This window comes from Centroberyx gerrardi, chromosome 7 (genome assembly GCF_048128805.1).
Source record: "Centroberyx gerrardi isolate f3 chromosome 7, fCenGer3.hap1.cur.20231027, whole genome shotgun sequence".
NCBI classification, from domain to species: Eukaryota; Metazoa; Chordata; class Actinopteri; order Beryciformes; family Berycidae; genus Centroberyx; species Centroberyx gerrardi.
This window is the reverse complement of record NC_136003.1, coordinates 28,521,036-28,534,703: the sequence shown is the minus strand read 5'-3', so window position 1 is coordinate 28,534,703 and position 13,668 is coordinate 28,521,036. Positions and strand designations below refer to the sequence as shown.

General features: G+C 43.2%; 1 protein-coding gene across 1 annotated transcript; it reads left to right on the top strand.

Moving 5' to 3' along the window:
• Positions 1-5,132: 5,132 nt before the first annotated feature.
• Positions 5,133-13,492, top strand: tsen54 (TSEN54 tRNA splicing endonuclease subunit). The gene is made up of 12 exons (XM_071894606.2): positions 5,133-5,193; positions 6,377-6,535; positions 6,675-6,738; positions 7,270-7,353; positions 7,547-7,645; positions 7,731-7,783; positions 8,450-8,581; positions 9,294-9,771; positions 10,252-10,390; positions 10,504-10,564; positions 11,430-11,543; positions 12,536-13,492. Exons 1-12 carry the CDS (start codon positions 5,138-5,140, stop codon positions 12,681-12,683), a joined length of 1,587 nt encoding a protein of 528 aa, XP_071750707.2. The 5' UTR covers positions 5,133-5,137; the 3' UTR covers positions 12,684-13,492.
• The last annotated feature ends 176 nt before the right edge of the window (positions 13,493-13,668 follow it).

Here is a 13,668-nt window from a genome sequence, read left to right as displayed (position 1 = left end):
TGGTCTTGCCATCTCGCTCTGTTTCTCTCTCTCTCTCTCTCTCTCTCTCTCTCTCTCTCTCTCTCTCTCTCTCTCTCTCCATTCCGGCTCCCTTTGCTATCAGTCTGGTGCAGTGGGACCTTTTAATGGCAGTTGGCTGATTTGTGTGTGAGGATGCTTTATCACCGCACCAGTCAGACTTTCTAACAAAACCAATGTGAGGACTGGGCTTCGGTTTTTCCTCCCGCCGTTTGTAGAATTCTCTGCTCTTTTCCAAAGTACAGACGAAATACAATGCGTGAGTCATAGATTTTGGTTTTTTAACGTGTGATCTAATAACCTCTGTGGACAGGGAATAATTGGCTTAACACCAGAAGGACCGAGCCATGGCCAATGGACGGCTGTTTTGAATTTTAGAACTGAAACATCTCATCTTTCAAAATGTCCCTCCTTGACTTTTCCTAGACCCAATTTCTGACCAACCATAACCCGTAAGATTTTTAAATATCATGCAAGGAAATAGTGGTAATAACTGCATTTACACCCTCCAATTGACAGCTTCTTGTGCCAAAATCTTGTGCCTTTCTAGTGTTAATTTGTGTGCATATGTGCGTGTGTGTGTGTGTCAGTCTTGAGTGTGTTCTGCATGCAGTTACAACAAGGTGCATCACTCAGGTCAGCTGGCATCGGCGCGGCCGCCTAGTTATTATCAAAGTTAATGGCCGAGCAGCGTGTCTATGAAATTTATGACACCCATAACACCGACAGCATCACTCCTGTCCTCTTTACAGCTGGGTGAGCCGGGGAGGGACGGGCCGCTGTGTTTGTGTGGGGTGATCTTTACCCCCCCTGCTACCCCCCCGCCTGCCAGGGATCAGACAAACACTTATTAACTGAGAGGAATGCAAACAAGCCAGAGCTGAGACGCAGGACAGCACCGGAGGGTTGGGGGGGGGGTGTATAGGGGAATGGATGGAGGGTGGGGGGGTGGACGGCTTGGGTGATGGGTAGGGGGTTGTGGGGTGAAGAAAAGGGAAAGGAGAAGGAGGAGAAGCCCCCTCCCCTCCCCTCCTTGTAAACTCCCCACCCAGGAGATTCATCCAGAGCGTTCCAGAACAAAGCAGCTCCAGCGGCAGAGGAGGTCCCGGGACACGGAGACCTTATGGGGTCCAGACGGTGGCGGATCACACAGCATGGCGGACATGCTCAGCACCCTTTACTACTATTCACAGTTCAGGGCTGAGAGATACTGTTGGCCTTTTTGATATATTTCCAAATGTGCTATATCTTTGAAGGGTTTCCTTTCAGGGGTTTCATTTCATTCAAGGGTTTAATTTAATTGCTTTTACATTTTCTTGCATTGCTTTTATATTAGTCACCTTGGTTTTATTGGTTCTGCGGTTTATTTTAACTGCTTTTTTTATTTTTTATTAAGTGCTTTGAAACTATGTTTTGAAAAGTGCTATATACATAAAACGTTTTATTATTATTATCAGTGTTAGTATTAAAGGCACCACATGCATTTGCAAGAAAAAAAATAAATTAAATGTATCACTCATTATTTCTAATAAATAATAAATAGATGATCCTCAGGAATGATCCCATCCTCAAAATTGTTAATGCTTTCTATAGGCAGGGGTCTTAAAATAGCAACTTTTTTCCCCCATAACAAAGTTTACCTCCATGTCTGCGACCACTTTGTAAGATAATGTGTCATTTTTTTTCTAGTGGTGGATATCTTGTTTTACAGGGTTTCCAAAAACTCTGGAATTATAGGGAACTGCCAGGTAAAAGGGTCAAAATTACTTGTCAAAAGTGGGATTTTAACTCCATTTAGAGACCAGAAACTAATGCCTTAGAGCACTCAGCTGTCCTGACGTGTGGTGTGTTCAGGGAAAACAACAAAACAAGAAATGTGCATGATGTTACTGATCCCTGTGAGTCCACACTTTTCAGACACCTTGTACAGCAAGTGTTTTGCAAGTCTCGCCAAGGCTGCTGCTCTCGTCTCGGAGGTATAGCCTACCGCTCTCAGAGGTTACTGTAACACACGAGACGGAGAATGACTCAACAGCTTTTGTCCCCTCCTCATCCCGTTAGTCCTCCTGTAAACAACTGGGGAGCGTGGATTTCTCCGGAAGAGCGATAGTTGGGGTGCTGGTGGAGGGAGGACACCCGTGAAGAGAAAGGGTGTCAGTGAAAGTGCACTGAGACTGAGGACAAATGACAACAGATTTAGCAGATTAGTGACGGTGAATTCAGAGTGTCTGGATGAGTGAGAGAGAGAGAGAGAGAGAGAGAGTGTGTGTGTGTGTGAGGATGTGAGGTGTTAGTGCCCCTAGTGAGGCTTTGTTTGCTAATGGCTTTGGCTGTGTCATTCCTCTCACCGACCCTTAAGATCTGTTTGCAAACGATCCAGACTCCCCAGATGACAGAGGATATGAGGATATGAGGATGTAGCTTGATGTTTCCAAGTAGTAACTATCTAACCCTTGGTGGTGAACATGAGCAATATGGTTGAACGTTCAAGATAGTCGTAATCCACATGACTTTATCGAGTCTCAATAAAGATTAAAAGTACAGTGTAGTTTCTGCACAGTGTTCTATACTGAAGACTTCTACTTAAAGCTGCACTAGGCAAGATTTTTAATGCAAAAATACACTTGTCTTATCAGGGTAAATCACAAAGTGAGGCAGCAACAGAGAAGAGCGTCCCATCACCACTAATTGGGAGCCATAGATTTGCCCTATATACTGGGAAATCTTCTCCATACATGAGGTGACAAATCAAAACTTAAAGGGGCATTAAGTAATCTATTACCTATATCTACCTCCATTGACCGTATTCACACAGCGGCCATTTTGAACACTTGGGGTGGGAAACTCTACCTCACATTTTAATATATTTAGCTCATTATCGTCTAGCGTAGGTAGCTAGCTAGTAGTTTACTAGCTAGTAAGCTAGGAGTAAGCTAGCTAATTATAGCAGAGATCCAATAGAACCGTTGAGTGAAGGTGTAATACTGTATATCGCCATGCTAAATACTGGCATAACAATACTGCTTTGACATTTGCTGTTTTGGCTTGAGAACGAGTTTTTCAGCCTTCATAGCTGAAATGTGTTCGCTCACAGCACCGTCTTCCATCGCTGAGCAGTTGAAAATACCAGTAGGTGGCAGTACGGAGCAGAAAGTGAGTTTAGAAAGCCAGAAATCTCAGCGCCTGATGAAGTAATCATTGAGTCTTTGGTACTGATCAACAACCCTATCAACCTCCTGCAGATATATTATGCTCATTTTGCTCTATAGGCCAGTAAATATCTTACTTATTGCTCCTTTAAGAGCAAAATACAAACTGCTAAGCAGCAGTGCAGCGCTCCGTCCAGAGAATGCTGGACTCACCGACGAGCCTGACCCTCCTCACCACCTCCAACAACAGACACTACAAGAAGAAATTTACTTTACTGACGTCACCTTTCATGATCGCTGCCATTTGACGTCGCCAACGTGCGAAGTTGCCTAGTGCAGCTTCAAATATACACTATGCCGTCTTGTTTCTTGGCACTGTCTACATGTGAGCAACACAGCCGACCTTTCACCATGACCTTGCTGGCAGTCATCCCATCGATGTATCAGTCACTTGGGGTCCTTAGGGCGTGTTTTGCAAGTCAACAATTCACATAAAGCAGAAGCGCCCCGCCACCCCTGGACTGAGCATGCAAATGGCCAGTTATTCAGCGCCTTAAAAAAAACAGCGGATTAAGGAATCAGGGAACCTGAAAGGCCGCCGCACAACCCCAGGCCCAGGAGTTAAGCGCCCGTGAATGAGATGTGGCGACTCCCGAACAAAGCTGCCGTGTCACTCAGGCAGCTCAGAGGGGGAATGCTGACGTCACGTTTCACAAAAGAAGGGGACATCGGGGCTGTAAAGTATAGTATGCCACTACCGCTCTCCAGTGGGAAGAGTGTTTTTTTTTTTTTCAATGTTTGAGTCCTGGTAGGCCGCTCAAACATGCACCACAGCAGCTGCCAAGCCTCCTCTTTGTGTCCAGAACAGGGGGAACAGAGAAAAGTGTTTGCACTGTGGATCATTTGAGACGTACATTTTGACTCATATTGGGTAAAATATAGAGCCTTTCCGCATGGGTGGCCTGGTTTGGCCAGAAGACACAGGATGGCCGACCGTCGTAGTGGTCTCCATGGGGACGGGCAGGACTTGGGGAGGTATCCGGCTTACTGGAAACATGGTTTATTGTTGACTTTCAGGAATGGGGAGGGGGGGCTGCCGCTCTGCCGGGGGTGGAGGGGGGTAGGGGGCGTACCATTTCCTGGTAGTGGGAACATCGGCTCAGCGGGGCTTTCCTTCACCGTCCCTGCTTCTAGCTCACCTCACAGGTCAGGTGCAATGACTTGTGGCCACTTGGCCCTGACTGAGGGCACGTGATGTGTGTGTGTGTGTGTGTGTGTGTTTGTGTGTGTGAGACTGTCACAAACACACACACACACTCACTTTAAATTTAATGATTGACAGTGGTGTTTCACAAGTTGAATATTTTATTAGGTAAATAGAATAAATAATTAGACAGTGGAAAAGCAAGAATAAACAATACAACTATGCAAATAATTAAGAATAAAAAAAAAAGATTAGGCAATTTGAATAAAACATAAAATTCTTACCTAAACTGAACCCTTCATCTTGCAGCTCTGCAGCTTGCAAATGCTTAACTTTGTCATACACTGTTTTCATTTACTGATTTTCAGTGTGGTCATGGACAAGGGGAGTGGAAGAAATGACAGTAGACTAGACTAAAAACATTATTACAGCTGCAATGAATACCTGCAATGGAGAAGCACATGCATTTATGCCTGAATAATGTTCAAATTAGTTACTCTTATTATTCTAAAGCTTTAGACAGCACAAATGGGTATTGGCAATAATAATACAAAAGATTACGTTGTATAATTGTATTGTACAGGCTATTTTTAAGGTCAAAGTAGTCCTAATTAGTGTAGGAAAAAGCCAAATGAGGTTCCTGTCTATGAGGGAATGTGAAATGTTGTGCTTTAGCTCCCTCTACTGACCAAATTTGAAACAACTGTTATTTACGGAACTAGACGGGCATCAGGACCCTGAGAGCAGAGCGGAGCGACTGGCAATCATGGCGGACCAAAACAAGACAGCTACTGAAGTGAACTTCTTCAATGAAGTGTTAAGGTATGTAGCCAGTAGTAATATATAAACATTTACCAACCGAAGATATTACTGTTTCTCGTTCAAGTAAAATACAGTGGCTCGGTTGACGGACCTGTCTTTGTCGTCGAAACAATTAAACAGCTTTCCTGTGCACATGGTGGAACTGATTCAGTTTCGGGATCCTTTATCTGACCAGACCCGTACGCCAAACTCCATTCAAAAATCTAGCACTTTAAATGTGGCTTTGGTTATCGGCAAAGGTACATACCTGGTAGATTATGTCCTGAGCCCTTATGAATCATTATCTCCTCGTAAATTCGGCATACATATGATCCACCAAGCAGCACTTTATTTCAATAAAATTCCAACTTTGAGAATCGGTTCACACTACTCGCTACTGTTGTTCACTGCTTCTTTTGGTGGAAGAGGATTGTGGGAATAAGAGGCAAAGTAATTGTAAAAGTTGCAAATACATTGAGAGAAGTGCTGCTTGATGGATTGGAAGTATGCCGCATTTAAGAATGGTTCCTTAACTATTCCTGTAAAGTCATGCTGTACCACATATGTACCTTTGCCGATAACAAGGCAGCGTTTAATTGATTTTTCAATGGAGTTTGGCACGCCATTCTCTCCTTACAAGAGATACATAATTATACAACATATTGAGGCTAGTTTCCATGCCGCTTATAGATGCACATTAGGCATGACACAGGAAAATACATACATACCTTAAGCTATTATATCTGCAACTGCACAGACTATTTGTAATTTAATACAGTACAGAAGAATACACTTGATTGGACTAGACATCTGGAATTGGGTAGTTTTAATTTTGCTTCCAGGCCAAGCATTCTGGTGATATCTTTGACTTCTCCTTTCACAGTCTCAAAATATTTTCACATTAGGAACTAGCAACTTCTGCAATGTATTGCTCACCATCAAATTTCCTTACTTATTCAAAACCCAGGAACCTGGGTACCCATGCAATCCAGAAAATACAAACATAAAACCTGAGTCTTAGTCTCTCTTCACTGGCTCCCTGTAGCATAAAATGTATATATTGATTTTAGAGTCTAACTTAGAACTTACATGGCCTTGTGCCTCATTTATAACTGATGCACCTATCAGTTAATATTTATGCATCCTGGCTTGATCAAATGACAAAGCATCACATGTTGTTGAGTGGCCGGTCTTGTGATTGCAGCCCGTCGGAGCTGTTCGCTGCCCGGGCCAGGAGCCATAAGATCCCGGTCAAAGGACAGAAGGACTTCTTCCCCAATGACTCAGAGGAGCAAAGACGGCGCCTGGAGCAGAGTCTGAACGAACACTGGAGCCTCATATCAGAGGAGCGAGTGGAGAGGCTGTGAGTGGACAGGAGAAAGTATTCAGCGTGTGTTTTAAGTTAGGTTTATGAGGGAAAAAAAACAGCAAAGTGAAACCTAAGGGTCAGTTTGTGCTGCATGGATGTGAGATAGGCTTTGTCTCCTTTTGTTTTATTGCAGAGGAAACCTAGTGAACGCCGTATGGATCCCAAGTGAGCAGATAGTGGAGCTCCAGTCTCCAGCTGTGAGTACAGTGTCATGGGAAATAAACTGTCCGTACACTAGGGCTGCAACTAATTTGTCAATTATTTTGTCGATTAACTGATTAATCATTTAGTCTATAAAATGTCAAAAATAATGACAAATGCCCATCACACGTTACCAGAGCCCAAAGTGATTTTTAAAATAGCTTCCTTAGTCTGACCAGCAACCAAAAAAACCCAAAGCATTCATTTTATAATGATACGAAACGGAGAAAAGCAAGAAAATCTTAGCATTTTTTAAGCTGTAACCGGCAAATGTTTGGTATTTTTACATGATTAAATGACTAAAATGATTGATTATCAAAATTTGAATCGATTAATTTTCTGTCGATCGACTAATCGACTAATTGTTTCAGCACTACGATACACACACCCTCTGACAGACTGTCAGCTTGTGCACTTCCTCATCTATTACTGCTTGTCGTAAAGCGTTTATCAAAATGTTTACTAAATGTTTATTACTAATACTGTCCGTGTCCGTACAACATTTAATACTTGTTCACCATACACAGGGAAAGTTTTGGCAGACGATGGGATTTTCCGCCAATGGCAAGCAGTATCTCCTCCCTGAAGAGGCTCTGTACCTAATGGAGTGTGTGAGTGCCAGATAAAACCTGTTCACCAGGGTGTGGTTTACCAGCTCAGGACACATACTTATATCTAAGAACCTAATATTTATATAGTACTTAACGAATCATGCTGCAGCAGGTTCTCGATCTGAAAAAAACGTGAATTCATATCCCTAACATATGTCCATCTTTTTTGCGTTATCTACTGTGTGGTGCACAGGGGAACCTGCAGGTGTTTTACCGGGACCTGCCGCTGTCCATCCAGGACGGGTATGAGAGGTTCCTGTCCTCAGACACAGTGACGCTGCAGCAGTATCAGGTACAGCTGAACAAAGTACCAGACAGATTCTGGAAGAGAAAAGTATTCCTGAACTCGGCTAATGACAGCTTCTTCCCTCACCAAGGTGTTCGGGCATCTGAAGAGACTTGGCTACGTGGTGAACAGATTCGATCGGAGGTAATAGACTCTCGAGGCTCCATTCGGACGGGATTAGAATTACAGGGGACAGAGGGCAATAAAATATTAGACATTTAGGCCGTGATCACATAGGAGGCGCTTTTCTCCTGCTCAGATGCAAAGCGCAGCTGTGAGTGTCGCTAGTAACAGAGATCTATAATGCTGGATCTAACGCTCCTGGTGGACTTTAACTTATGCTTTCATCTTATTGGCTCCCAAGAAGGAGTGTATGCTTTGGTTTTAGGCGGGCTTGTACCAGTGAAATTAGCAAAAGCTTCTTCAAACGCTTCCATGTCGATCCCTCTTAACCTTTACACAGACAAAAAGTGAAATTGAGCGCTCTTTGGCAATCAGGAAGTGGGGTGAGTTGCGTTCAAATCATCAGCAAATGAGTTGAAACGCAGAAGGACTGGAATTATTAGACCACCTACAAGTGCGCTGTAGGTAATTGGGGCCGAATTTAATACTGGGGTCAAGGGGGGGAAATTACAGACATGGTCGCTCTGGAAGGGATGAAAATCAACCAATAGCTCAAGGAATACACAATTACCCTCCCTACCCCCAAGAAACTAATCCTGTCTGAACGGATCTGCAGTGACTCAGTGTTATGGACGGTAATGGATTAGACTTCAGCTGAATCTGGGTGTTGTTTTTGGCTCTCGACAGTTCAGTGCCGTCTTCCTACGAGAGGCAGCTGAACCTGCCCCAGTCCCGGGACAGAGCAGGGAGACAGCTGAAGAGGAAACGCAGCGCCAGTCCCGCCTCAACCTCAACCTCAACCTCAGCCTCGACGTCAAGGTGAACAGAACCCACCAGATCCACCTTCAGACCAGAGAACACAGGAAAAAAATGTCAGATTCTGACATATAGACCTAAATAATCATTATTTGAATGTGATGTCAGCTCTCTGGCTCCCTACTTGATCAGCTGCCTTCATCTCTTCTGTGCAGAATACAGTAACGTTAGCAAACATAACATATACATATACATACATACATACATACATACATAGAAGCACTGCTTATACAACAATGTGATTTAATTTAAAATCCCACAGTGTTGTCTTAAGATCACAATCAGTTACCTTTGCTTAGAGAAGAGGATTATGGGAATTGTGAGAAAAACCACAGCGAAGATGTGAAGATTCACAGTTAAAGGTTCACCAAATAATCTTAACCAAACCGTGATGAAGTGTGATCCAGGTCTAGAGAGCTGAGGTGTCTCTTCCTAACTGACTGAGCTGGACTTGGATCTGTGTCAGTTTCCTTTTCTTTTCTATATTGAGAATTCATGAATTTGTTTTGTTTTTACAAGCATGTTGGCTCGCTGAGAGCTGTAAAAACTCCAACCACAGACCCTGATCGATTTGAAACTTCAATTCAGTTCCATTGGCAAACCATTTTGACTAATTTCAAAGTATCGTTCAACATGTGCATTTACCCATCACTAGTTAACACGTCACACAGATGAATCTTTCTGCAAACCATACGCTTACCTCCTGTTTTTGCAGTCACAGAGAAGCACAGGAGGAATCCACCTGTGAGAGAATGGAGGAGGATAAACTCAGCCTTGGAGGTGAAGAGGAGCCTCAAAAGACTCCTGATTTCCCTGGGGACCTTCCAGCCTCTCGAGAGGCTTCGGAGGTCCAGGTTGACGCCACCGGTTCAGCGGGCGGCAGCCGGGACAGGAGCTGGTGGACGGCCGACCCGGAGTCGGGCCGCCGGCCGCAGCAGCTCCCTGCGGCCCGTTCCCCACGCTGGGACTTTCACTCCATCCCGTTCCCAGACCTGGGCTCCAGGGAGGCCCGACCCCGCAGCCTGGCCTCCCCACACCCGTCTCTGCTGCCCAGGGATTTGACCGTGGGCGCCTGTGACGTCGCCCCCTGGCTGCGGAGACTGAACCTGCGGGAGGTGAAGATGTCCCCAGGTGAGAGGAAGAGGGAACAGGACAGACAGAGGAAGCGGTGGGACATCAACAAAGACAAAGAGGTTTGTAGCAGCTGATAACGTAGTAAAATAATTTAATAACTTGTCAAAATGTAATAAAACGTCTCACTAAATGGGTTGGAAATGTAATAAATAGCTGGATAATGTAATAACATCATATTATTACATTACTAGCGATGTAGTAGCAAATGTAAAGTGGATAAAACTACATCATTATAAGGAAAACAACCATCAGTATAAACAAAAATCAATTATATTTGCAGAAAATTTGCAGTATAAATGTGTGCTTTTTCCCTTGAAAGACCTTTTCTTCATATAACTTGCATCATTTTGACACTACTTACTATGATATATACTGTCAATTTATCTGTCAACCTAAACAGGTTGGTAAACTCTGAGTTTAGGTGGGTTTACACTCCAAACGTTAGAGCGATGTTATTATATAATCCGGAAATGTACTACATGAACAGGTTTTATTACATTTTCAACCAATTTTGGGATTACATGATCCGTTGCTTTAAGGTTCGGCGGTGCAGAAACTGGGCGGAGTATCTGGAGCTCCAGGCGAGGAGGAGGCGAAGGAGGTGTAGAGACAGACCGGCTCACCTGTGGGAGAGGGAAGTCACTCCCTTACATGACCCAACACAACCCGTCTCCACTGGTGAGATCACAGGGACACCGCCTTCCTAGTTTATAGTCTTTGCAGTCTAATCTACACCAGTCCGGTGCATCTGATGTGAAACCACGCCAATGAAGTTTGTTCTCTTTTTCCAGGGGAACTGCTGGATAAAATCAGTGTGACCAAATCCTCTCATTTGCTAGATGGAGCATCCAGGTATTAATCACTCCCAAGGCGTGTATTTCCTGTTGGCAGTGTGTTCAGCTTTTTGATTTCAGGCAGACAGATTCCACAGTGTGTTTAGAGGAAGTTGGGCTACATTCACACCGCCGGCCTTCACGCTCAATACTGAATCGCAGCTCATATCAGATCTTTTGGATGACTGTTCATATTTATTTAAAGATGTAACCCATACCTGATACCAATATGAACTGACAGCGATGTTGAAAAGACTCACCTGGCAGATTAAAAATAAAGTCACACCTGTTTTTGTTTCCAACACATTTCAGTTACAGATTGTGCCTTCGACTGAACTGAGGCATCAAGTCAAAGGCTATTTGGCTTTGTTTGCATTGTTGTGTCTTGTTGTCCTCCATGCTAACGCTGCTCAGCTCACACGGCCAAAATTTTGACAGTTGTCTTAGGTGAATGACATCAAATTACACTTTAAATTACAGTCTCATGTCTTGGGATCTGATTTCCATGTGGTCCAGATGGGAACTGAAAGAAATGCGATTCCAAGCAGCTTTTTGCTGTTTACACTGATTAGAAAACATCAGATCTGAGTCACATGTGAGAGCTAAAAAAAACTAAATTTGGACCCTTTCAGCTGCAGTGTGAACGCAGCCTTTTTCCCCACTATCACAATGTGAGATCTTTAATTAACAAACCCCATAGAAGCTCTTTAACAATGGTGAATGGATGTTCTGGCTCATAAATCATCGATGGCTGCGGTGTTGTTTAACATCGTCACTGCTCGGTTGATCTTAAAAACATTTTGCTCTCATAGACGATTATGTTGTCCGGTGACGGGGCTCGTGCCGCTCGGGGATATCCATGACCTTGTGCTTTGTCCGCTCAGGTTGAAAGGTTCAGACGAGTGGAGGATTTGTTTCAGTGTTTACCAACCCGATACGGTGGCTGACTTCAAGAAGAGCAACCCGGGGAAACCTTATTCCCGCATGTGTGTTTGCAGGTAAGCAATCCCACAAACTGTCCTGAGGGACGTTTACTCAAGATTGGCTTACGGTAAACAACAGATATTTGAGTAAAATAAATATCGCCTTGGCTTGAAATGAACTTCCCTTTTGTCTCACCTTTCAATGTATTGTGAGTTTAAATTTTAGTTAAGTACGTGGTGTGGTTCTCTGTACAGTTTAACCACATACAGTATATCCACATCATACGTCCAGGTTCTTATGGGGTAGCAGCTAAATCACAAGGGGTTCTACCAGTCGCTTTTATGCATTACGAAGCTATTAATAGGGATGGGACAATATATCAAAATTCAGTATATCGCAATACAAAAATGTGACAATACGTATCGTGGGGCAGAAAAAGCTGCATTTTATTCTGCTGTAGTAATCACAAATGAGACGGCTTGACCATCACAGTTTCACAAACTCTCCGTCCAAATTATATTATTTGCACTTTGTAATTACATTTTTAAATTGTTTACATTCTAGCAAGCCAGTGCCATCGCTAGAAAGATTTGTGTCTCAGAAATAAACAGAATTCTGCACAGTCAGACTTTGTTGTCATTGAACTTTTATTTTTTTACATTGTATCATAGTTGTATTGAATCCTGAACCTCATGTATCAAATCTAGGTATGGGACGATATGCTTATCTCATGTTACGAGATAAGCATATCGTCCCATACCTAGTTATTAATTCTTATTTTACACTCTGTTGGCACCAAGATAAGTCAAATTCAACACAGCTAACTAGAGAGGCAAACAAACATTCAAAATCAATGTCTAGATTTGTTTTGATGATCCAAAAAATGTGGTTTGGATGAGAATTTACAAGTGGCTGTCAAGTGCGGACCCTGCTAGAATGCTTTTCTGTTTTTATTTTTTGGGGTTTTTATTTTTCCTCTTGGTCTAGCCTCCACGCGTACCTATGGCCCGCATTGCCGACAAAGAATCTGCTAACATCATGTGATTTCCTGCCTGTTGTCTCTCAGTTTCGACGGTCCCGTGCCCGACTTGCGAGCGATCAAGCTGCTGGCCTTCCAGAGCGCGGACGTCCCGGTGGTTTGCGCTGCGGTCGACCACGGAGACATCTCCTTCTACACCTTCAAAGACTTCCAGCTGCCCACTGATGTGCACTAGTGCCAGTTTTAACCGTTCTCAAACCTTCGTCTTAAAACATAAACCAACACGTACCCAGACAGAGCATTTTAAATCGTACAAACTGAATCTGTGTTTATAGTGTCGTGTGGATGGGTGGATGAATCTTTGTATTATGGTATGGGCTGGAAAGTGAGTTTGGAAAGCCAGAAATCTCAGCACCTGACCAAGTAATGGTTTAGTCATTGGTATTGATCAATAAGCTGATCATATATGCCTGCAGGGGGCATATACTGTATATTGTAGTCATTTTACTGTATGGGACAGTAGAAATCTCACTCAATTGCACATTCAAGTGGAGAAAATACATCAAGTTGCCCCATCATCAATGCAAAAAACTCACTTGAGCATGCGCCACTTTATTGTTCAGAATATGAATAATAAAAATGGAAACTTTACATTTAAACATCTCGATTTAATAGCTTTTGTCCTGCGAGGGCGAGCTCCCCTTGTACCCAGAACATTAGAAATATTCATGATTCACTGAAGTAAAGAGGACCTGAATCCTCAGGGCCACGACGCATCATCTGCATCTGATGTGCAACTAAAGTGGATGTCAGTGTGTGAAATGTTGACAATAAACCGGAACCTCTCATCAACGGAAGACATCCTCAACATTTGTAAGCGTCACTTTGCAGAGTAATTTGTCAGACGGTTCTCGACTGCAATCGCAAGGGAAATAATGTTTTCTCTTCTACTTTTTTGCCTTTCACAAACAAAATGCAGGAGCTGAGATTTTGTCGATCGGTATAACAGAACGCCGCGTGTGACAAAGTGTCTCCAAATCATTCGGGGGGGGGGAAACATTTTTTTTTTTTTTTAAATACGCAGGTCCAATATTGATGTTCCTTTTCTATTATGTGCAGCTTTTTTTTATTATTATTATTATTTTCTAATAATAAAAAAAGCACCTGGAATTATTTTGAAGCTTGTGTGTGCTGTTCTTGAGCGACCTCAGGTATTGTGA